The following is a 25817-nucleotide window of genomic DNA, read 5'->3' as shown; positions in this document are numbered from 1 at the left end:
TTCAAAAAAAGGTCAGATTTTGGACGACATAGTATAGTATGTCGTTTTTGTCAAATTTTGGACCAATTTTTTTCTTCAAAAAATGGTCACATTATGGAAGACATAGTATAGTAGGACGTACTACATAGTATAGTATGACGTTTTTGTCAAGTTTTGGACCAAAAAAAGTTTTTCAAAAAATGAGTCAGATTTGGAAGACATAGTATAGTATGTCGTTTTTGTCAAATTTTGGACTAATTTTTTTCTTCAAAAAATGGTCACATTATGGACGACATAGTATAGTATGACGTACTACATAGTAAAGTATGATGTATTTGTCAAGTTTTGGACCAAAAAACGTTTTTCAAAAAAATGGCCAGATTTTGGACGACATAGTATAGTATGTCGTTTTTGTCAAATTTTGGACCAATTTTTTTTTTTTCCAAAAAATGGTCACATTATGGTATGACATAGTATAGTAGGACGTACAACATAGTATAGTATGACGTTTTTGTCAAGTTTGGACCAAAAAACGTTTTTCAAAAAAATTGTCAGATTTTGGACGACATAGTATATTATGTCGTTTTTGTCAAATTTTGGACCAATTTTTTTTCCAAAAAATGGTCACATTATGGACGACATAGTATAGTAGGACGTACTAAATAGTATAGTATGACGTTTATGTCAAGTTGTGGACCAAAAAACGTTTTTCAAAAAATTGTCAGATTTTGGACGACATAGTATAGTATGTCGTTTTTGTCACATTTTGGACCAATTATTCTTTTTCAAAAAATGGTCACATTATGGACGACATAGTATAGTATGACGTACTACATAGTATAGTATGACGTTTTTGTCAAGTTTTGGACCAAAAAAACGTTTTCAAAAAATTGGTCAGATTTTGGACGACATAGTATAGTATGTCGTTTTTGTCACATTTTGGACCAATTTTTTTTTCCAAAAAATTGTCACATTATGGACGACATGGTATAGTAGGATGTACTACATAGTATAGTATGACGTTTTTGTCAAGTTTTGGACCAAAAAACATTTTCAAAAAAATGGTCAGATTTTGGACGACATAGTATAGTATGTCGTTTTTGTCAAATTTTGGACCAATTTTTTTCTTCAAAAAATGGTCACATTATGGAAGACATAGTATAGTAGGATGTACTTCATAGTATAGTATGTCGTTTTTGTCAAATTTTGGACCAATTATTTTTTTCAAAAAATGGTCACATTATGGACGACATAGTATAGTAGGATGTACTACATAGTATAGTATGACGTTTTTTGTCAAGTTTTGGACCAAAAAACGTTTTCAAATTTTTTTTATCACATTTTGGACGACATAGTATAGTATGTCATTTTTGTCAAATTTTGGACCAATTTTTTTTTTCAAAAAGTGGTCACATTATGGACGACATAGTATAGTATGACGTTTTTGTCAAGTTTTGGACCAACATTTTTGGCTAAAAATATTTTTTCAAAAAAATTGTCCGATTTTGGACGACATAGTTTATCGTATGACATTTTTTTCAAATTTTGAACCAAAACCTTATTTTTCAAAAAAATGGTCAGATTTTGGACGAAATAGTGTAGTATGTCGTTTTTGTCAAATTTTTAACCATACTTTATTTTTTCAAAAAAATTGTCTGATTTTTGATGAAATAGTGTAGTACGACATTGAGGTCCACGACATAGTATAGCATGACGTTTTGGTAACATTTTGGGCTAAAATGTATAGCCCAAAATGGACTATGCAGTATATAGTATGATGTTTTGGTCAAATTTTGAACCAAAATAATAATTAAAAAAAAATTGTCCGATTTTGGGACGTCATAGTACAGTATGACGTTGTTGTTAAAAGTAATTGCCATAACTTCATATTTTTATAACTCCAGATTATTTCATTCAACATGTTTATCTTCAACTCAAATTCATGTGTTCATCACAATTATGAGTAACTTTATGAACAGACAGTGACGACACGACAAGCAGCTTCCCCGGGAATCAGTGCTGAAGTGACCGCAGGTCTCAGTGCATCACACGGTGTGGTCTGTGGAGCTGTGACCAGCATCTGCATTAACTAATATGGTAATGAATACTAAGTAATACATAATAATGAATGTTTATATAATATTAAACAGTTAATTAATGCTGAATAATGTACTTGCTAATGTTAATTATGGGACCCTTATTGTAAAGTGTTATCCTTTTTTCTTTCAGCTTCTCCCTCTCTGGGGGTCGCCACATTTGATTTGGCAGAGATTTTTTTATTTTATTTATTTATTTATATTCTTTTTAAACCAGATGTCCTTCCTGACGCAACCCTCTCATTTATCTGGGCTTGGATCGGCACTGAGAGAGCCCCCGCTCTCCCCATCCCCATGGCTGGGGCAAATTTAGTGTGTCCAACTAACAAAAATCACTGGGGAGCAATGGGGATTGGGTACCTTGCTCAGAGGTACCCCAGCCCTTGACCTGTTGGGATTAGAGCCAGCAACCCCCCGGTTACAGGCCATGTTCCCTTCCCACTAGGCCATGTGGAATTACATACTGTGCATTTGTTTTGTAAGTTGATCAAGTAAGGAAATTTGATTTATTTCTTATTCGAGATGCCCTTTAACGAGTCAATATTCAGCTCACAGATTATTGCCTGTATCACTTCACTTGTTGTTGTAGTAGCTGCCAATTTCCTGAATCTTAAGTGATCTAGTGAGCTTTAAAGGTGCTGGTTAGTGGATTTATACAGCTGTTCCCACTCTGACAACTATGCAGAACAATGAAAACTGCCAGAACAGGGCCGAAAGTGTGCATCAACAAGAGCAAAGTTTATTTACCATGCGATGTAACAGCAGCTTTCTAGGAGTATCAACAGTCTAGCTGTAGCCTCAGAGCAAAGTCACACAGGAAACTACAAGGAAAAGCACCATACACGTCCTCCAGGTACAGGTGTGTTTATTGTTGACCAGAATGCACTCACAGACCAGTACAGACGTACACACACACACACACACACACACACACACACACGAGTGAGCATTCAATAGAAAAAGATCCACGTTCACTGTGAAGTTTTACGGCCCACAGAAAAGGTTCATTTCCGGTAATGTGTAACAGTAACATGTATTATTATTATTATTATTATTATTATTACACTGCAGTGCAAACAGTAGAGCTTCTAGGAGAGATTACAAGAGACGGTGTTACCATGAAAGTGTTCAATCATTATTGATCTTAGAAAATCAGGATCATCTGCCGTATGTGGCGAGTTACTGGTGGTGTATCTCAAACACAAAACACTGAGCAAACAAACAAACAAAAAGGTTTTGATTGATGAGGCAGTATGTGATTGACACCTGTGTGTGGCATCAACCCAGCACATCCTTTAAAAACGTATATATACAAAACCAGCAATTCTTTTTGTTCGAAAGTTCTTAAAGAATTAAATATATTACATAAATCACGTTCCCATGTGGTGGAGCTCTTCCTTTTCAATATCCATGATAAAGTAATCTGTAAAAAGACTCAAAGATTCTTCTGAATGAAAAGCTCACTGACCACACGCACTGGGAGATGCTCACTTTGATTAACTGGCCCATTTTTGTACTCTGATCTTTTTAAATAGCTCAGACGTATTATAAATAATTAAGACAGTCAGAATCATCTCCTCTCTCAGACGATATTGTTCATCTTGCATAGTGTCTATTTGTCACTGTACATGGGTTGGTTGTCAGTGAAAAGGGTTAGTTTAAAAAAAGCAGTAAAAAATTAGATATATCTCACGTTTTTTTTTTCTATGTCAGAGCAACAACACAAACCCCAGCATTGAAGGAAAAGCCGAACCTGTCCCACTTTAATCTCAGAGGGCTTCATGAGGAATGGCTTGAGTGTTATTGGAGGCAATAAATGGAGGTTATTGCACATGGGTGTTTAGGAAAGATGACTTAAGTCCGCGCGTCACTTCTGAATGAATAACGTACAGTACTACGTGAAAGCATGAGGACAAAAATGTTATTTTGGCTTACAGCGACTGCATGGGAGTATAATGGCAACAGTGCTGTAGTGGATTAAAAAAAACAGTAGTGGCACTAACTGTAAGGGCGATAAAGACAGGTAATGCTGCTGCTCTAAAATAAAGTCAAGAAAAATAAATCTCACAAGTGCAACACAATATGACATGTACAGAGATGCTTAATCTGGATTTAGTGAATATCTAGTGTCCAAAAGGAGTTCACTTGGGACCGCCAGTTTCCCCAGAATGCATTTCTTCTTCTTCTTTCCGCAGTCCAACAATGCACAGCGTCTACTTGGGCCATTTAACCTTGGCAAAGAAAGGGTGGGATTTAATATCATCCACACCTCCAGCTCCTGCCCCGAGTCTCTCCATTGGGTTGAACTGCAGCAACTGCACAGAAACCAGAACAGACAGAGACACAGCATTAATTCAACTTTTTTCCAGCTTTTGACAATTTAATATCAAAAACAAAAACAAGACTTAGTTATAAATACTGGGCGTAACAAGAGATGCTTGTGCTGTCTTCATGTTCAGTCCTTAACAGCATAAATACTTGGACTATCTGTTGATGAAGTTTTCTTATGTTGGACAAAGCCTTTCGGATTAATACATTATATATTATAAGAAAATTAGCCTACTTTTAACCTGATTTAGTGCACAAGTAAACATTTTCCTGAGAAGTTAATGGTCTCAATTGCTAGTTTCAGCTCTTCTTCAATATAATGTGATCATTTAAAGGGATAGACAGATAGGGAATAGATAGGTAAAGCAAATAATGAGTGGACACCAGTGTGATTGACAGCTAGTAATATCCAATAGGAGCCTGGTTGATAATGTCTACACTACTGTTCAAAAGTTTGGGGTCACTTAGAAATGTCCTTATTTTTTGAAGGAAAATCACATTTTTTGAATGAATATAACATTAAATGAATCAGAAATACACTCTATACATTGTTAATGTGGTAAACGACTATTCTAGCTGCAAACGTCTGGTTTTTAATGGAATATGTACATAGGTGTATAGAGGCCCATTTCCAGCAACCATCTCTCCAGTGTTCTAATGGTACATTGTGTTTGCTAATTCGCGTCATAAGGCTATTGGATGATTAGAAAACCCTTGGAAACCCTTGTGCAATGATGTTAGCACAGCTGAAAACAGTTTTGCTGGATCTTTGACGAAAGCAAAGTTTGAAGGGCAAAATTATTATTTTGAATAATAATCATTATTTCTAATATTGTCAATGTCTTGTCTATTAATTTTGCAACTCTTTTGATGAATAAATGTGTGCCATTTAATGGAAAACACAACCACAATTGTATAGGTGACCCCAAACTTTTGAAATAGTGTATATCCAGGTTAAATACTAGAAAAAAACATATGTACTTATGTACAATACTATGAGAGAAGGTTAGTTACTCCCTATGCTTGTTTTTTTGTCACCATTTCTTAAAAAAATCATTGGTAACACTTTAGATTAGGAAACATATTCACCATTAACTAGGTGCTTATTAACATGCATATAAGCAAACTCGCCTTTTATTAGTAATCATTAAGCATGTATTACCTTATTCTGCATAACCTTATTCTACCTCTATTATGACATGAATTAAGATTTTTTTCCTACTTAAGGTGTTAATATGTGCTTAATATTTACTTTTAAAAAAAGGCTAGTATGCCACTTATATGCATGTTAAGTAAGCACCTAGTTAATGGTGAATATGTGTTCCCTGATCTAAAGTGTTACCAAAACATTTTTATGCAAACTGTAAGAACAGTGCACTTGTCTCTCACCTGCTCGAGCAGAGATCTGGCCTCCTCTGAAACAGACTCGGGGATGTTGAGAGCCGTGTGGCGACTGATTCCTGCTGGATGGCACTGGAGCAGGGACTGTGTAGAGCGAACGGGGGGGAGGACAGAAGAGAGGCAGATAACCATCAATTTAAAACAAAGAAAACCTGACACAGTGGGAGCTGAGGGGACAAATATATAATGGCACCCGCAGAGCCTAGGTCAATGTGAGAACACTGAGACTGGACAAATAGGAGGAGACCAAAGGGCCAGAGCACCTGAAACAACAATGATCGCACAGAACTACAACGAGGGCATGATTTCACTACTGGAACGGCTGCGTGCATCAGACAGAGACAGTCACAGGAGGAAGGCAATGGAAAAACATATTGTTTTTTGTTAGACTATTCCACGTTAGTACACAGGTAGCTTACTGGAAGGGCTTACGGTCAATGAGCAGTAAATGTTAAACTTATTGATTTGTTTTTTCACAGGAAAGCCAGACCAGGTCAAACTATCAGTTCAGTTTATAAGAAAACACAACTTCAGATGTGACGAAGAGGGAGCACTGGACCCGTAAGTGCTTTTCTAAACACGGAATATAAACCTATGGTTAAAGTAATTGACAATAATAGCAGTCATCAGTTGTACACAGCGACAAACGGCACATGCATCTACACATTGAAATTCAATAGCCTGAAGCCAATCGTGTGCAGTATATATAGGACAAGACAGTAAAGCCCTGTTTCCACCAAACAGTACAATTCAGTTATTTGCATTTCCATTGCCAAACGTGTTAAGAAAATAACGGATGGTACAGCCCCAGTTCTTGGCACCCTTACGTTCTGGTTCCAGGCGTTAACTGGAATGGGGGGAAAACAGAAATGTTGTCATTTTTAAATATCTCTCTATAAAGCAAGTGGCGTCTGTCTGTCTGTCTGTGACGGGCCTAACTCGCTGATCATTAGTCAGATCGCCCTAAGACTTTGTATACGGGTTGAGCATGGCCCCATGATGTGCATCCTCGATTTTCATTTTTTGGAGGAATTTTAATTTTCGCTATATTGTCGTGCGGCACTTTCACCGATTTATCACGCTACACCAGGCAGGCAGTGGCTCATCAGCAGCAGCTGTGCTGTCTGGAGCAGGGAGGTGAGAGTGAAGAGGCTGTCCTCATGGTGGGTGAGACATTTTCACATTTTGGCTACCTGGCCTTTACTCCTGGATGGAGATGTAAGACAGGTCAGGGTTGACTGTTCGAAACCATACTGTGGTGATCTGAACTACAGTGGTAGCACTTCTTTCAAGGTTCTCCACACACGATCAGGTCATTATCAGGAGATAAATAAAAACATTTACATTTAAGTTTACAGCCTGGCCTGTTACTTCAGGTTTGATTTAGACAATAATCCGAATAAGCCAGAATATTCCTTAACTCATTTTGTAATAAATATCAAATTAGTCAACTGAAATATTATTTATCAATTTACTCAGTTATTTGCACACTTGATAATTAATTGAATTATTTGTCTAATTTAAGAATCAACTTAGTAGTGGTAGCAATTAATAAAAAAAATTAAAAATAAAAATGAGTTATTAATTACCTAAATTTTAGGACACATCTTGAGCAGTGAACACTGATGTCTCAGTCGCCCTCACGTGGGAAAAGCAGGCTCAGCCAGAGTGAATCAAACCCTGGGGTTTATCCTGCAGCTAGTTGGGTGTGGTTTAATCATAGAACTTCAAACTGTTCTTGGAACATTTATGGACTATCAAGCTAACCACAGAATATAATCTTGTTAATGATACCTTTGGTTGATATAATTGATGCTAATAACTGTAATCACTGTACAATACAAGAGTATATCTCAGAGTGCATCTACACCTTTGAATTTAATATCCTTGAGCCAAACGTGTGTGATGGAAGAAAACAGTAAACAGTGCGTTTGTGTTGGTGGACTCGGAGTGTTTTCCTCCATCAGTTAGGCCGTTTTCCTTTCACTCTGCCTCCCTCTCTCTCCCTCGCTCTCATGATGAGTGCTGCAGGAGTTCTGGCAGGGTTCCGAGCTGCAGTCAAGACTGCCCCAGGCAAGATCTTATCCTGCAAGGATCAAGAGGCACAGTGTGTGCCTGCATGTGTGTGTGTGTGTATCCTTGCCAGGACTGTACCCAGACATAATCATCAAAAGAGACATCTGTGTGACTGAGTGCTATTTTTTTTCCACAGGTAAGAGTGGGTGTGTATTGTTAAACATAATAACACTAACCTAACACCCCAAACTCATGTTTGGATCATTCAAGGAAACACTGATGGCTGATATGAAAATATGCCCACTGGCAATCAGTTACAATTATCCAAATTTAATTTTCAGTTTAATGAAAAATTGGGAGGGATGCTCTGCACCTGCACTGGGTGTCTGTGTGTACGTCAATGTCCTTCCAGGGAACAGCAACTTATAATTAGCATTCATGTACATGTTTAACAGCCAAGTACGCATCTCCTGATTCTCCCCCTCCTCCCAAACAGGTCTTGGAAGAAGGTGCCTCAGACTGTTCCGCTCCTGGACTTGCAGAGTGCAGCCCTTTGAGAGCTGCCCCAGTCTTCACCATTCACTCCAATGTGAGGTCATCAAACTCCAAGCCCGACGCTGCTCCAGGAGCCAGCAAAGAGGCCCGGGGAGAGCTGACCCCCTGGCCCAGCAGATGGAGCTCAGGCTGGGGGAGAAAGTCACACCGACACCGCTGGCACTCCCCGAGAACCAGAATAGGAGACGGCAGCCAAGGCGCACCTCGCACACATAATACAAACACACGGAAACAACAAACACCACCGACTCAAAACACATACAGACACGCGCGCACACACTCGCACACAACTTGGCACGACCATAAAGAGTGTGAGAGAGTTGAAAGCCAAGACACCTACAGACATCCCACAGCACCTTAGTAACATAGATATATGTATTTTTTTTTGAATACTTTTTGACTCACCGTGCCTGTCAGGAGCTCAAACAGGATGGCGCCCAAACTCCACCAATCACACGCTGCGGTTTCCTCACCAATGCCGCCCACCTCTGAATCGAGAGCAGATAAGACAGAAGTGATCAATATATTAACAAGCACAAAAAAATCATCCTCATGAGTTAGGGGGAAGATGTGGGGATAGATGACCAAAATGACCTTACAAGCTGTTTCAGGAACCTTCAACATTAAACACCATTTCAGAATGACATCTTGGATTACTTCATTGAACGCACTGAATCGATTCAAAATGAGCACAAAGACATGGACACTCTCTCTCTCTCTCTCTCTCGCACACTCACTCACTAGTGTGTGTCTCATAAAAGGGTTATTTGCATAATAAAAAAGCAGTTAAATTGAGGAAACCGTCTGTGCTGCAACTTCACACCATCTGCATGACCTGACCTCACACACACACGCGCGCACACACACACGCACAAATGAAAGCAGGAATCCGAAAACAATTACTAGAATATTTTCTTCACAGTTTCTTTATAATTTTATTATTATTTTTTATTTTCATTTCCCGAAAATAACCTGTACCAGGGCTGTGGCTGCAAGTGTCCATCGGCTATCGTTGATTTCCTTTATTGAACCATCTGCTGATCATAGTCTCAATTAAACAATTTGAGTTGGGTCTGTAAATTGTCAGGATATCGCAATTTACTGAAGCCTTGTCATTATATCAACTGTTTTGTTTCGCCCTTTGTAGAGTGCAAACCCCAGATTCAGTTGATGATAACAAAAGTGAGGCAGCAAATTGTCCTATTTAAAAAGCGGTTATCATTTAAGACCGCGGGAAAGTGACACCAAATGACTATTTGTTTCTACATATTCACACATTCCCAAAAAAACATCTTGCTGTAAAGGACTTCTCTCAACATTCACATGCACCTGCACACAGAAGAAGTCGTCAACAACCGGCAGAAGTCAACGAGAAAGTTACAAATTTGAAAAAGCAGTAATGTTGGATGCAATTAACAAAAGGTCCCCGAGTGGACGATGAGTCATCAAGCAAATGTAGATAAATAATAGATTAACTCAGTGACACAGGATTAAAAAAACTTTCACTTTACAGCTAGCACAATGACAAACTGTTGGAATTCATAGTGTGTATTTCAAGAAAAAACAATATCAAAAACCTAAGGGTGACACCCGTCTGATTAAAGCTTCACTGCGTAAGTCTTGGCGATTGTTGATATTATTATTTTGCTTCTGTTTGGTCTTAATGAACACAAAACAATACAACGATTCATAAACTTTTTTTTTGAAAATTTGTATTTGTGTACAGTTTATTTTTGTAACTTCTGGGAGTAAAATATTTTATTTATGCAATTTTTTTTTGTATATCAAGTTTACAGTTTTTATTTGTTTTGAATTAATAAATGTTAACTTTTGTCTCAAGTTTGCCTTTGTGTGATTACATCATTGGAATCAGTTCATATACAAACTGTTTTGATGCCATCATTTGCCTCAACACTATGCATTGTACCGATTTTTGAATCGAGAATCGATTTTGAATCGAAATCGTGAGACACCCAAAGATTCACATCCCTAATAAACTGTATGCTGCATCTGGAAACATGCTCTGTCAAGTGATACTATCAGACCTGACTGACTGAGGGAGCATTTGTGTATACAGCGGCAGCTCAGGGAGAATCTTTGTGTTAGCTCAATGCTACTGTTGCCTCCATCTGTCTTGACATAAAACAAATCACTTCCTGTGTGCAACGGGGCAATGTCCCCGGGTGACACGAGATCTAAACACCGCTATGCCGCAAAACAGAGAGACTTGTGTGGAGCCAATAGACTTAATAAGCCTTGTAGAACCCAACAGTCATTTGTTTATATGTATAATATGTGCATCTGTGTGTGTGTGAGACAGAGAGCTCCAATGGGCACCAGATGGCCTCCTGTGCCACTTCGCTCTGCTCTCTCCAGAGGGAGGGTGCCTGTTTACCCAGAGGGCCCAGGAACCAGGGTCATGACCATGTGTGCCCAGAGACCAGGCTCCTCAGCTGGGGCAGCATGAAAGAGAAAGACCCTTATCTCCTGGAGGCTGCTGGGGAAACTCCAGAGGCCTGCGTGGCTCTCTTGCAGCCAAGGTTAGAAAGGGTTATAATACGACTTGCCCATTTTGTAGACACACAAACACACGCTTAAACACAGCTAACTGAGCAACCAGTCTTCAGGGCTCCCCACGACTACTGTTTTGACAGCCAAGGAGAGAAGATCGTCATTGAATGGACTAGTGATACCTGGGTAGTTATGAGCTGGAGGGGAGATACTGGACACACACACACACAAACACACGTCTCAGAGCAAGGTCGATGTCATCACAATGGATTAATGTCTAAGGAGCTGTAGGGAGAGTACAGTGGAGCTGGCTACACTTACCGCTCTGTCAGAGCGAGGCAGGGAGAAAGGGAGACAGAGAGAAAGAGGATGGGAAAGGAGAATTAACTGCATCCACAGGCCATGGGTCATTCAAAGACCACTGTTTCAATGCACTGTATATGTTACTTTTTTAAAATGCGACTTTACCTCCACTAACTTGAAATTTCACTCGCAGCACTGCTGATTAAATACTTTAATTTGAATCATGATCAAAGGAAACCAAAAGGATAATGAGGACAGCAACACCACATGTTCACATCACAGCCTCTTTCTCCTGCTTTGTATCTTAATCACACCAACACGTCTCGTCTTCCCTTCACGTACATAAGGAACTTTCACTCTTCTCCTCTTAAACCGACTTCCCTAAAAGCTTAACTGACAGTCACTGTTGAAAGAGGAAGTACAGCATACACAGGTAGGAAGTAAGGTGGGATCAGTTTGTGATGTTCCAAGACCGAGTGAGTGTCTTATGAGCTGACAAGGCTTTGCTGAAAATGTTGATAGAACCAAAACAATACCAAAGGTGAATATATCTTATCTGCACTGCGAGGAAATATTAAAATATTTAAAAGGACAAAGCAGAAGTACTTTCAAGGTATAATTTGCAAAACAATGAGATGACAACTCAGTGTCAAAAGGGGAACTGAACGTTATCTTTCATTAGATCATGTTGTGGTAAAGCAGGTAAGAGGAAAAAATGCTTCACAGATAACAGACAGCAAGTATGTTATTTTCTCACCCGTAACAGACGTTATACCTCAGAGGGGAAGAATATTGAATTTCCCTTTTCTTAAACACTGAAGACAATTGGTTTGGCTTCGCCGCTTCCCTCTTCACAGAACAATTAACAATTCCGATTTCTGCTCAAATCAGGTTGCGTCACACAGCCCCACCCTTCACTGGTGAACAAAAAAGTAGCCATCTGATGTTGATCAGTCGTGACGAAATGGCGACAAAGTAAATAAGCAGAAGTGCAGAATAAACAGATTAACACCCTGCTGCTGTGTTTTCCGAGTCCACTCCTGTGTTTTTTTGGGTGTGAATGTGTGCGTTTTAAAACATGTTTCCCTCCTCCTTATATTCACCCACACTGATCCACACAAACACACACACACACATACGGTCACAGCAGGCCCCCTGCTAGCTTTCTGGCAAACAGTCATAAATCTGTCATCAGGAATGAAGCCATCGCTAGAGCTGACCCTGTCTGGATAAACAGACAATACATAACAAGGGCAGCAGAGAGGCAGGCACACACACACACACACACACACACACTAACCTCTGCATTAGTGTGCGTTTGTGTGTTCACAAGCACATACTATACATACGTCGACTAGTGAACGTATCTGATGTAGAGTTTGCAAGGTTGGCACAAGTGTCGGTCAGTAAAATAAAAGGCAGTCATTACTTTGTAAGTTGCGTGGCGACAGCAAGAACTCAAAAAAATTTCACATGACGAGGGAGGAAAATAAGAGACAAAGTTGCCTGTGTTTGTGTAGTAGGATCAGAGATCTTTCAGAGGTCTTTTCATTCAACAACAGCATAAAACACCCCCTGCTGGCCGCCATGATGCATTACATCCTTAGAACCACATGAGATTAACTGTCGCATTAGAATAGATGTGGATTCACAAAAGAGCAGACTGTTAGATTGCAGATAACTTTATTTTCACTGACTCTTCAATTAAAAATCTATCTATGAATCTATTTGTATTCTGACTTGTGTGAGCTGAAGGCAACAATCACCAAAACATTTGTACTGCATCACTACACTGAAGTTCCTCTTGTCACTCACTCCACAGATGCCATGTCCATGAACTGCAACTAAACTGTATAGTCATTTTAGTCAGTTAACCAATGTAGGGCTGCAACGAAAGATTATCATTTAACCACTAATTTTATGATTTTTATAATTGATTAATCTGTCGATTCGTTTCTCAATTAATCAATAAGACGAAGAAAATGTTGACCAATTCTGTTCTGTCTTTTCCAATCTGATGATTATTACAAAAAAACAAAAACACTAAAACAATTATATTATAAACTATCATAAAAATAGTTTAAAATAGATCAATAAAATACCATTAAATAACATTGCAGACCTAAACCAATGTGCCAATCATTTGAAGTATGAATGAATTTCATGGTTTGTTAGTTTGGTACAGAGTGAAAACAACTGAAGATTGTGTTTTCTTTGGTTTATTAAATGCCTTTGGTCAAACAAAATAAGGAACATAAAGAAAGATAAGTTTTTTGTAAGAATAATTTATAATAATTTACTGGCCAAAAAAACTGTCATGACAACAAATCTTTACTAGTAATATAATAACATTTCAATCAAAAATAATATTTATGAATTGTGCCTTGAGGTATTATACATTTGTGTTTACCTCAGATTTGTGAAATGTGTCCTTTTCTGCGTATAAAGATATTTAAGTACATAATTAACTAGTTTCTCCAGGAGCAAAAATTAATCTTAAGAAATATCTGACATTTTTCACAATAATTATTGGTATCAACTGGTTTGAAAATAATTTTCTGTGATAACCTCATTAGCCATATCCTCCAACTCTAATCTAAATAGGATATCATGATTAACTGGACAAACTTAATTGTAAAATGCATTTGTATATTTGTATAGTTTTAATACTGCAATAGTTTTAGTAATGGTATGGTAATTTCGAGGTTAGCAGACAAATTTACAAACCCCATACATCTCACTGTTTATAGCAACAACTAATACATCGATTAAAAACGATTACTTAAGTGGAAAACTATATATTTTTCACACTAAATGTGGAAACTATATTATTCATACAGTGCAGATCCTTGTGCTGAGCTTTACTCCTCTGTGTTTAGGTCATCTACAGCTGACCATTGGAACGTATGCCTCTTCCTGCTTCTATTTCCATTAGTAGGCTTTTAAACAGGCTATTGCCAAAGGAATAATAAAAAAAAATGCACACTTTAAATATTAGATAAAGCATTTGTTGCTTTCACATTTATTACAACAGTCCCATACTGTACTTTCGAGACAGAAGGAGGATTTAAATCTGAAGTGACCTTCCTGGCTTGAGAGAGAGGATGAATAGCTTAATATAAATGCGTGGGAGAGTGAATGAGTGTGAGGGTCATTGTGCACACCTCTGAGTGCATCCAGTGTTTTTCAGCAAACAGTTACTCATCGTGCATATTTAAGAAAGCTGTAATTAAACACATTGCATATTATCTATCCAACAGCCCAAGTGTGAAGCCATATGCTTAAAGCAGCAGCATATTGGAAAGTTATCCACCCATAGATGTCAAATGCATGTGCATGGAACACAAACAAACACAAACAGAGACACCCGTCACACACAGAAGTGCTAAGTAGGGACATGGTGCTGTAGTCGAGCAGCAGTTTGTTTTAAGCAGCTTTTAAACAGCATGCCAGGGCTGCCTCGGGCTTGCTGGGGACAACACTTGGGGTAAATTCACCACTGGCTCACTGTTGCACAACAGCACACTCTACAGGATAATGGCAGTACTACAAGGCAATCCAAACTTCTGTCACTGTGACTGCCAGAGTAAAAGAACATATAATCCAAGTTGTTTTTTGAGCATTAAGCAATCTTAGCATTTATTAAAGAAAAAAAAAAAAAAAAAAAAATGTATGAGTGTAAACCTTGTGTTTCTATTATTGTGCCTTTAACACAGAGCATCTTTGCATATAGATATTCTTAAATCTAAGAGGCAACCCTAAATCACAGCATTCATTTCTTTCTTTCCTCCACTTTGAGTGGTTTGTGTACACTTGGATAGTATACTCATGGCTGGCTATGAATGAGTGTTTTGTGACCATGGGAACGTGGCCTACTTATGGCCCTGCATGCCTGCATAGAATTAACCCACAACAAGAAAACTCCAGGAAATACAAAATGAAGCTCTATAAAAGCAAATACAGAATCAGCAAAGAGGAAATAAAGAAATGTGACTGTATATCTTACCTGGTGCACAGTACATATTCGCAATGGCTTCTTTGTCACAGGACTCCTCAACGTCACTCCAGCTACAAAAGTAGGTAATCTGAACATGACCTGAACAGGAAGGAAAAGAAAGGCCATGTTAAAATCAGAGTCTAACCATGAAACATTTATCAAATGCTCAGCTTCTTGTCAACCTCACACAGTCAAGTCACATACTACTATACTTTTAAAAACAACAACTGTTTATTCACCTTTAGAGGTTTCCTTCAACCATTCCTTTCTGCCTCTCTAAATCTCTATGAGCTTTTCAAGCACACAGCCACGGCGATTACTCCTGTTTAGCTGCTACCCGTTAACGCTATCATTAGAACTAATGGTGTCATTAGGTAGCCGTGGCCATTAGCCTGGGCTAGCCAGACTGATGCACCACACTATGCCGTTGATGGGCCCTTTAGAACAATAATTACCACCAGGGAGACGAAAACAGCCACTCAGCTAATTAGACGCTTGTTGATAACGAGGTGGAGAAAGATGATTGTCGGACGACAAAAGAAGTTGAGGGGGAATCTGTGACCTCCTGGTAAAACAACACTTTCCCTCAGCAAGAGTGCTGGGTAAATAGATCATCTTTGACTGACAGTCTCTCAGTCAAAACCGGCTACAAAACGACAGCTACTTCTTGAGATACTACTAAAGAAATCAGCTGTCTACATAATCTAGCACCTTTGGAGGGATTTAATTTGATACTAAGAGAAAGATGAGCGCATGATACAAATTGTTAAAAGGGAAACTAACAGGCTTTAAGGTTTTACCTCTGTTCATAATTATACAGAACAAACACAAATAAGGTACAAATCTCACCTTGGTTGTCAAGTAGGATGTTGTTGGGATTTAGGTCTCGACAGATGATACCTTCTTGGTGCAGCGAATCCAGAGCTGTCACCATTTCTACAGCCCAGCATCGAACAAACTCCTCCGGGATACGAGCTTGAGAAGCAGCCAACGACTGTTCCTCCAGCTCTGCGAACAGCCGTGATACTTCTTTATCGAAGTCTGTGACATTCTTATTACTAACAACTGCTGATAATTCACCACCAAGGTCTAATACACTCTCAACCACCACACAGGCCTCAATCCCATTCGTGGCTGGGATGGAATCTGTGTTAACCTTAGTACCAGCCTCTAGTTTCTCACAATAGGAGTCAGTATCTAGAACTTGTGCATCAATGGGGAGGTCTTTGCTTTGGCATTTTCCATCAACATCTTTTTTGTCAGTAGCTTCTTCTCCAAATGACAGGCCAGAATCATCCCACATTGACTTGAGTGGAGAGGTGGATGAAACACTGGTGTCACCTGGTACAGAAGCTGTCTGCAAAAACGAAAGCTCCTGCTCCTCCCCGTCCTCAGATTGGCTGTGAAGCTGTAAGACATCAGGCTGGATTAACTTTTGAGGAGAGGCTGTGACCTCGAGGCCCAGACACACTCCTGATGTCTCCAGTGCCTCCTGTAATGAGTCTACTGCCCCACTCATTACAGGAAGGTTGACCAAAAGATCAGGTGGGTGACCCTCATCCTCCACTACTGCATCTTTAAATGAGATGACTGGCACTGACACATTGGAGCCTTTATCAGTGTAATCTAAACACCAGAGCTCTGAGCTGTGGCCCCTGACCTCCTGAGCCAGCTCTGGAAGATCCTCTGTGATGTCCGAGCCCAAATCAGATGTGGAAAAAACTGGGACCGGCTTATTAGGGAGGTGCTGCTCTCCAAAGTCGAGGCAGGTCACCTCGCTAGCACTGTCTTTGCTGTCAATACGGAAGAACTCCATTGGCGTGTGCTTGGATTGATCAAGAGACAGAGGCACAGCAGGAGAGGGTAAAGGACTAAAAACTTCACTGTGGTCCAGTCCTTCACCATGGTCTTGCTCATTGTCATGAGTGTGACCGCTTTTGTCAGATGACTCAGTAAAGAAGCCAAGTTCCTGAGAGCTGAGAGGTGAAGAGAGGCTGTCGTTGCTCACCAGTGAGCGACTGCGTGAGGAAGTGGTGGTCCTGGTCAATTCCACCGACAATACTTCCTGACCAATCTTCCTTTCATCCTCCTCTAAAACATCTGGTTCAACTTTATCTTGCTCATACTCATTGCAAAGTGTTAAGTAACTGTTGGTGCACTCCTCGTCAGAAGTGGCTCCAGAGACTGACAGAGCCCCAATTTGTTCATTAAGCTGGGCAGGAAGAGCACTTTTAAGAAGAGATGAGGTGAGGTTGTGTCCCTCTTTGTGCAGCTCTGAGACAGAGTCAGAACCACCAAGAGGTCCTGAACCAGACCTGGCGGAGTCTACATCCAGCTGTGGTACAGCATGGTGAGGAGAGTGCACAGCCACGGTGTGGCTCTTCTGGATGAAAGGAATGTCAAAGCTTCCCTCTGGGCTTGAATCACGTAGGTACTTTCCAATGTGAGACCACAGTTTTCCACCTGAAAGTCAAAGGAACAGAGTATTTAAAAAAACAAAAAAACAAAAAACTGTGTGCCTCTCTATAGGTATACAGGTAAGCAAATGTACTTATGAGGAGGAATAAGGAATCAAAGATAGAGCTGAGCTACTTCTACAAAATAAAATTAAAAAGTAAACAAAGGTAAATAAGAAATGTTACAGTTTAAATCAATTTGATTAAATGGACAGGTGTGTGTTTCAAGTTCCCAATGTAATGTCAGGTGTTATGAGTTGAGTCTGTCTTACACACCCACATGCAGACATAGAGATACACACAGCTGTAGCGTGAGCAATTGGAAGCCAGCATCTGTTATGTGTGATGAGAATTGATAGGGAGTTCACAGTGATGATAATTATAGCAGGCCAGCCCGATGGCTTAGAAAGTAAAACCATCCATATGTTGTTTTGTCCAATGTCACTCAGGTCACTGCCTTGGTTTTGTCTGCCTGTCTATCCTCATTCAACCCGTCAGCTGCTAACACCTTACTATGGAAGCATAAGAAGCAGCCCTATGAATTTCTTCATAACAGAACTGGGATGTAACAGTGGTGAAACTACACCTTTTGTGGCAGTTGATTAGCATTATTATATTATGTTTAACAGCCTCATATTATATCCAATACAGTCCATAATATTAGAGCAGGGTGGTTATGGAACACACCAGATTGCAAAGGTTACAGGGCATTAAGAAATATGGCTACATTTCACTGTATGCTCTCACCCACATGCATACAATCTACACACATCACAGAGTGAGTGGGATGTAAGGAGGCCCAGGTGTTGGCATAGCTAATGAAGCGTAGTGCCACCTGGTATTCAGCATAATGACCTGTGACACACACCCATCTCTATCAAACATCTGTCTGGAACAAGGGCAGGGAGAGGGGTGGGAGATGAGATTAGGTGAAGGGGGGGGGGAACAGTTAGACATATAAACGAAAGAAGAGGGACAATGAGACGGATGAGTAGTAAGGTGGTGCGTGCATCGTACCTTCAGCATACTGCAGCAGAAGGAAAACTGCATCCTCAGTGACAATGAACTTCCTCAGCTGTACCATGTGAGGCACAGAGTGCGGTATAATGGTCTTTTTAGCACGCCCACAATCACTGCTCTTCCTCAGACCCTACAATAAGAAAGGAGGAGAGTTATTAAAGTCACAGTGGGTGCCAAAAAATACATTGTTTTGCATTAACGGACAAGAGGAGCAAGGTAATTGACCAAAATGAGGGGAGAATAGGCAGGAGAAGGGGGGGGGGGTGCATGTTACTTTTAGATAGAGAGTATGGCAAAGGAGAAAGCTCCCATTAACAAAGTGCTAGAGCTATGCCCCATAGCAACCCAAAGTCACTGGATTCATCAAGCCACATACAGCGCGTGACTTTAAAAGAGCCACACAAATCTACAAGTGTGTAAGTATGTGTGTGTGCGCGCACGTGTGTGTAGTCATCTGTGCTTGCAATGTGCGTTGGCATCTGGCACACGTCTCACACCTGAGAGCAGAGGAGCTGACAGAGACGGGCCCATTAGAATCAATTACAGCGGTCACACACAGGGGCTTCTGGCACACTTCACAGTTACACTTACAGTCTAAAAGACCAGGATCACACACAGAGACACACACATACACACACTACACTTACTTTCAGGATGACAGTCTCTTCTGTTCGCTTGTCCATGACCAAAAGAACCTGTGATGGAAGAGGGACATTAATTGCCATGCACGAACAGACATACACAGTTTAAGATTGTGTAGTAATTATGTCCCCGAGCCTCCAGCAGAAGTGTTTCAGTGACTGGCTCAGGGCAAACTTAAGGGTCACTCAAAGATAAAAGTAGGTCCCTGGATTATCAGAGAACTGGTATTAACATGTCAGATCCTACTATTTTTTACCAAACCATCATTTTGAGAACAAAAAGAGGAAGAAAGGGCATTTAGTACATGAAACATTGCAAAATTACACATATTTTAAATACAAACTACACCTTAATCAGTTGGTATTTACTTACTTGATTGAGAGAAAATGAAATGGTATGAATTTCTGACAATCTTTCGGAGTAATAAAATGTCATGCATTTAGACATTTTATTTTATTATTTCTTTCCCCATTGTATTTAATATATTGAAACTGAAGTACTTTTGGCTTCTGAACAGCAGTTTGAACTAAGATGACACTAGGTCTGTGGAAAAGTGTAGGACATTACGTAGACTAATATGTTAATGTTAAATAATAAAGTTTCAAAAGGTAGAAAGCAAAATATATCTACAACCCAAACTACAGGTCATTACCATTTATGTTCCATTATATTTGGGATATGCATGTTTTTCATTACTATGCCCCATATCTTAATTGTACATGTCACATATATTTCATCCCAGGGACATGCAGTACATCATAGTAGACACTGTAATTGGTAGCAGTCACTTCTAAAGCCCTACATCCACCAAAAAATAAGCTCCTCTTATCTCTCATGTAACTTCTCTTTCATTTTTCTCCACCTCCTCTTTTCTTCCTGATGTCTTCATTTCATCAGACCCTGCTCTTTTTTGCCGTGACATCTTCATTGCTCTCCTGCTCACTCACCGTCTCAGGGGAAAGCTTGAGCATATGTGTGTGTGCGACCTGCCGTGTGTGCGCACGCAGTGTAGTGCAGGGCGTGCGCATGTTTTGTGAGTGTGTTCTCTCCATGTGACCCTGGCTGGGACCAAACAGGTGCAGGCTAAATGGATATGAATGGAGCTGTGAGTAAACAGAGTGGCACTGCTAGCCAGGGCGCTAATATAATTAAGACACAAACATCAGGGAAGGGGGAGGTGGAGGGGAGGGGGCACTGGGGTGAGGAGCTCTCTCCATCTGTCCCCGCTGTCCCCATTAAAAGTGAAAGGAGGAAGAAGGAGGGGGAGGAGAAAGGCCATTACTAGACAGCTAAGTTTTCACTTTTTGCACCATCTAGTTTGTTTCAGAAACATTATGGATTTTGAGTGCATGTCTGTACAGGAACACATGTTGGTGTTATGTCAACATTTTCCTTGGGGTTTTTGGGGTTTGTGGTGTGTGCGTGTGTGTGTGTGTGCGCATGTAAGATGAGCATCATTGATTCAATGTTGTGTGCTACTCTCTGAGCTGCTTGCCAAGTCATTTCATGGCTGAGCGGTGAAGTTGCATCCCCGGCAGCTGGTTGAGAGGACCAGCAACCCAAACTGACCTTGTGATAGTCATAACTGACGCTAAACATACACACACTCAGCCTTTACTATACCATCCAGTAAATCTATTAGGTTTTATAGCTTCAGATAAAAGAGATGATCGAAGAAGGAAAGGACACAAGGAGGAGAAATATGGAGATGGATACATCCACATTATCTGGGCTTGTGCAAATGGTTTAATTAAGGGATGTCTGTCAGATATACAGTATGTGTTAATATTTATTAATATTTTCTCAAAATTGTATTTGTTTATTCCAAAAAAAATGAACTAATAAAATTAAAATTAGTTTTGAAATTGAATCAAAACATTAGGTGGCATGTTGCAGACTTGTGTATAATGAACTAACCTTATCTATGACCCCCAACACTCTGTAAACTCTTAGCTCCTCAAATAGATTCTGCTCGTCTATTCTGCTGGTGGAAGGGCAGCACTGTGCTCCGAAAGCCTGGGGAAAAAAAGGAACGTTTATAGGTTAAAGGGTATGAAATGTTGAACAACTGTAAAACATTGTTGTTACTGGTTAGACAGAATAAAGGTCGGTGACTTAATCCCACTCACTACGGTCTGTGTTGAGCCTTGACCCATGTTGCTTTTTAGGTGTTGACTGGAAATCTGTTCTGCACGCAATAAATACTCTGCAGTCTTTTTCTTCACTGCCTCTCGCCGTGTCGGACTGGGCTCACCTGAAAGAAATAATTTTTGGTAACGCTTTCTTTTACAGTCCCCTAATTACCAGGTATTTACCTGGTAAATTCATGGTAACACCAAAGTGTTACTAGGTAATTACCAATGGTAATAAGAAAGTAAATACAGTGAAACTGTTGCCAAAATACTGGGCATTTACCTGGTAACTATATAGTTAATTATAGCGTGTTATTACTGCTGTTAATAAGAAGGTATGTACAGCTAAACTATGGCAAAACTATGGTAAATGTAAGTGTATTATTGGGTTATAAACTGGTAATAAGCAGGTACCTACAGTCCCCTAATTACTAGCTATTTACCCAAGGGGTAATCTAACAAACCTAACCCTAAAAATGTGTGTAATTACATGGAAACAAGCTTGGCTTTCTTTTACAGTACAGTTTTACTTTACTTACCAAGTACATTACCGTGCATTACCCAGTATTTTGGCAACGGTTTCACTGTATTTACTTATCTTATTACCCTTGGTAATTACCTAGCAACACTTTAGTGTTACCATGAATTTACCAGCTAAATACCAGGTAATTAGGGGACTGTAAAAGAAAGCGTTACCTAATTTTTATTTACAAAGCAGATTTTTAAAGGGCTGGGATAGTGTTGTAGTTTTTTAGGATGAATAGTAATAACATAACATGATACTCTAAGGCTTTGTTGTGGGCTGTAGAAAGTACTTTTTGGTTCTCCAAAAATCCCAAAAACTGACCTTGCACTCCTTGCAGCAGCAGGTCCACTCCGCTACGATAGCAAGAAAAAGCTGCCTGGTAGTCCTGCTCTTTTTCCTTCTGTACAGCCACACAGATCAGACTGCTGGCTTTTTCTAAATAGTCTGACTTTGTGTCCTTCGATGTTCCACCACTGGTTTTCTTCAATGTGCCAGAAAAGAGAGTTGTTCGGCCTGGCCGGCTGACCTGTGGGGTAGGGGCAGAGAGGGCAGGAATTGGGGCAGGAGATGGAGTGCGGCGTTCATGCAGGGATGGCAAGTGAGGGCTACAGCTGCAGTTAATGTTGGATGCTCCCCCTTGTGGTTGGTTAGGGGAGGTGCGACCTGAGGCCATGCCATCATCCAGCTCAGCCAAGGAGTCTGCATCCACAGCCAGAGAGGTCAGGTCACTGTCACTAGACGGGCCTGAGGAGGAGATAATGCTTGAGTCAGTGTTGTCAGATACACATATACATCCTAAAAATTAAGTACAGTATATACACACTACAGCAACATTTAAAGAAATCAAATGTGGCTCTTAATAAACAAACTTTACCTCCATACTCAGAAGTGATAGTCAAATCATCTGCCCCACTGATGTCTCTTTGAACTGTAGAAACATGGCCACATATTTCTGAACAAGTTTGAATTTCCACCAACAATTAAGCATGAGGAAACATTGATTTCTAAAGTAAGAGTTAGTATCCATTAACATACCATCAGAGCTGCAGTCTGATAAACTATCTGTCAGGAAATCTGAAAAGGGCTCAGCTGGTCCAATAAGATCTGAGCCGTCATGGACTTCACCTCCCTGGAAAAACAGTGAAATCATTGCATTCAACACACTCTCTCTATAAATGCTGTATAGGTGTGTGTGTGGGCATGCATGTAGCTGTACCTTAAAGAAATCTTGGATGTGAGGACTACCGTAGAGAGCCGGTATGTTCGCAGAAAATTGTAGCAGATCCTCAGAGCACTGCCTTCTTTCTTCAATTACTGAGTCATCAAAACGACCTGCAAATACATAGACAAAGACATGTGTGATCATATCTGGAGGGAGAGGTCCTTGCTGACTGAGTAATAACACTAAGTTGGCTCAAGAGGGCAGAGTTATCACTGCTATTTTTTCCTAATCCAAAGCCCCCCCTTCCTTTTCTTTTATCCAAACCAAAATCCAAATTTCTTCCTCAACACACCAAGTCTGGCTCAAATGCAAACATCATGACATTATGTGTGGCATAAAGAAGTCAACTGGGGCCAATTTCTTACCAAATACTTTAGCCTTGGCAAAAGGAGGAAACAGCTCTGACTGGCTACATTCATTCTTGTGCAGCTGCCAGAGATTCTGATGAAGTTTCCGGAAATCACTATATCTCTTCCACACTGTTATCTACAAAAAATGGGGGGTGGGGGGTGGAAAAAAGATAGAAGAGAAATTGACTTAGTGGAGGAGTTAAGGAGTCAAATGGATTATAGCTATAATCCTCAACAAATTAGCTTGATTAAAGCAGAAATATAGAAAACAATCAACAGACTAAAGTGGATTAAGCAGCAGTTAACAATATTTGGCCTTAAGATGAGATAAAGGTCCAGTTTGGTAAAGGCTGGATGGCTCGTGTAAGATAAACTGGCCTAAGCACCACTCCCAAACTTCAGCAGCACTAAATAACAGTGGTAAGTGTATTTTCAGGCCTCTTAGACACACATGCAGTAATTGATATCATGCTGGGTGCATTAGCGCTGGCTCCAGGACCATCTGCATTCCTATGAATGTTTCAGAAGAAGAAGAGTTGTTGTTGTTGTTGTTACTGCATATCGATGTTGGTTTGGGAGAAGGGCAAATGCTTGTTCAAAAGCTGCGATAGACATCAAGAGTTAATTTATTTAAAGGGTAATGGTGACAAGTAATCTCTAATCTGAGTAATTGGAATTTTGAGAATGTGATAGTACAATGTAAAAGAAGAAGCACAAGTAATTCATATGTGGAATACAAATCACAAAATGATTCAAACATGTGATGACATTACACAGTTTCTTAATTTACAATTTAAAATGATCATGTTAACGTCATGATTGTCTTAAAAGTAAAGAAGGAGAAAAGTAATGCAGAGCTAAATACAAATCGACCTCACACAAAATGTATTAAAGTCAGCTTTTGTTTACCTCTTGAACATCCTCTGGGTTCTTCCTGGAGATGATCTGTGTGAGAGTGGAGGAAGAGCAGCCAATACTTTAGATCCTCTGTGTGTGTGTGCTTCTTATGCAAAATAACTAACATCTCAGAGCTGGTTTTGCTGCAGGCTTATGACAAAGTGAAGGGACATATCAAGTATGAGCCAGGACTCAGCTCTGACTGTGACAATGAGTGCTTTATGGAGCATGTGACGGAAGTCTTGAGAGTTAGAGCGAGATATCACCAACATTCATAGCAGACAGGGTCTTGAGCAGGAAGAGACAAGTCAGCCTGTCCTTCTCGTTTGTTATTTAAACTAGAAATGTGTCTGTATTGCTAAAATAAATCAAGGTCAGACAGAAGTGTGGACAAAAACACGGGAGATTTCTCTTTATTTCATCATCAGAGGCCATTCTTTCCTTTGTCTGCACCTGATCTGTGAGTTACTGCATAAATCAATAGCAACGTGACCACGCTTACAAACACCGTTGGTATTGTCTTTTTATGTGTTTGTTTGTAATTTGTAATATTATCGTGGTTCACTTTACTACAACTAACCAGGTTTGGGCCTTTCTCAATCTTAATGACACAAATAAAATGACAGTAACTGGGGTTTTATTGGGATACTTGCCCCAAAATGTCATAATAATACGAACCAGCCTGGCGTCCATAATAACAATGACTTACCGATTAGCTACATGCAGCTAATCTGTCCAGCGATCGACACTGCTTAACACAGGGTTGTTTGGGTCTCAGTCAGTCACTATTGTTGATGTTGCTAATGTACGTTAGTAACAAGACAACCAGAAAAAAAAAAAAAAAAACAACCTCGCAATAAAGTCTAAATATACATGTCTGCTTTATCCACGGTGTCCCCATACAGGCTGTTAGTACAGTCAGCTAATACAATTGTTTTCGCATCATAATATCCAGTGCTAGCTACAGAGTAAGCTAACAACACCTAGCATTAGCCTAGCGTCGGCGTAAACATACTCTTTGTACTTACCCTTGCGGTGACTTTGTACACAGTATAACCTCTCTTGTGTTTTTTAGGCTCCGTGACAGTATAAAACCGAGCAAGTTCTCCTGTGTCCCGCTGCGATATCATTCTGAGAGCGACAACATTGCCAAAGCTACTAGCCGGCTAGCCGTATACATTCATTCTCTGACAGCTCAGTGACATGCACACATACAAGCCCGGGCTCCCCCTGTGGCGAGCCTGTGAAACTACCTGCTTGAATGTGACACGCATCAACACACAGATGACACCAGTTAACATATTTATTTATTAATTTGTTTGTATTGGTCAACAAACAGTATACACGTTAATGGCAATGACTAATGAAGACATATATGAAATAAAG

The 25817-nt window shown here is 39.9% G+C and overlaps 1 protein-coding gene across 1 annotated transcript; it reads right to left on the bottom strand.

The window, feature by feature from the left end:
- Nucleotides 1–3071: 3071 nt before the first annotated feature.
- On the bottom strand, nt 3072–25605 carry rps6kc1 (ribosomal protein S6 kinase polypeptide 1). Its single transcript, XM_083898847.1, has 16 exons — nt 25460–25605; nt 24444–24479; nt 23550–23670; nt 23179–23294; nt 22998–23091; nt 22837–22890; nt 22284–22706; nt 21434–21558; nt 21222–21320; nt 19310–19357; nt 18660–18792; nt 16036–17649; nt 15196–15285; nt 8781–8863; nt 5793–5888; nt 3072–4390 (listed from the first exon to the last, which is right to left on the bottom strand). Exons 1-16 carry the CDS (start codon nt 25559–25561, stop codon nt 4289–4291), a joined length of 3336 nt encoding a protein of 1111 aa, XP_083754973.1. The 5' UTR covers nt 25562–25605; the 3' UTR covers nt 3072–4288.
- Nucleotides 25606–25817: the final 212 nt, after the last annotated feature.

The sequence above is a fragment of the Microchirus variegatus genome, assembly GCF_963457635.1.
Source record: "Microchirus variegatus genome assembly, chromosome: 12".
In the NCBI taxonomy this organism is placed as follows: domain Eukaryota; kingdom Metazoa; phylum Chordata; class Actinopteri; order Pleuronectiformes; family Soleidae; genus Microchirus; species Microchirus variegatus.
This window is presented reverse-complemented; position numbering and strand designations above follow the sequence as displayed.

What these genes read in the sequence shown, in the direction of transcription:
- rps6kc1 (XM_083898847.1), bottom strand. Translation starts at nt 25,561, where the DNA reads ATGATATCGCAGCGGGACACAGGAGAACTTGCTCGGTTTTATACTGTC. An exon ending in TATCACTTCTGAGTATGGAG is followed by an intron (nt 22,707 to 22,836) that starts GTAAAGTTTGTT and finishes TCTCCTCCTCAG; the next exon opens with GCCCGTCTAGTGACAGTGAC. An exon ending in AAGGCTCAACACAGACCGTA is followed by an intron (nt 21,321 to 21,433) that starts GTGAGTGGGATT and finishes TTTTTTCCCCAG; the next exon opens with GCTTTCGGAGCACAGTGCTG.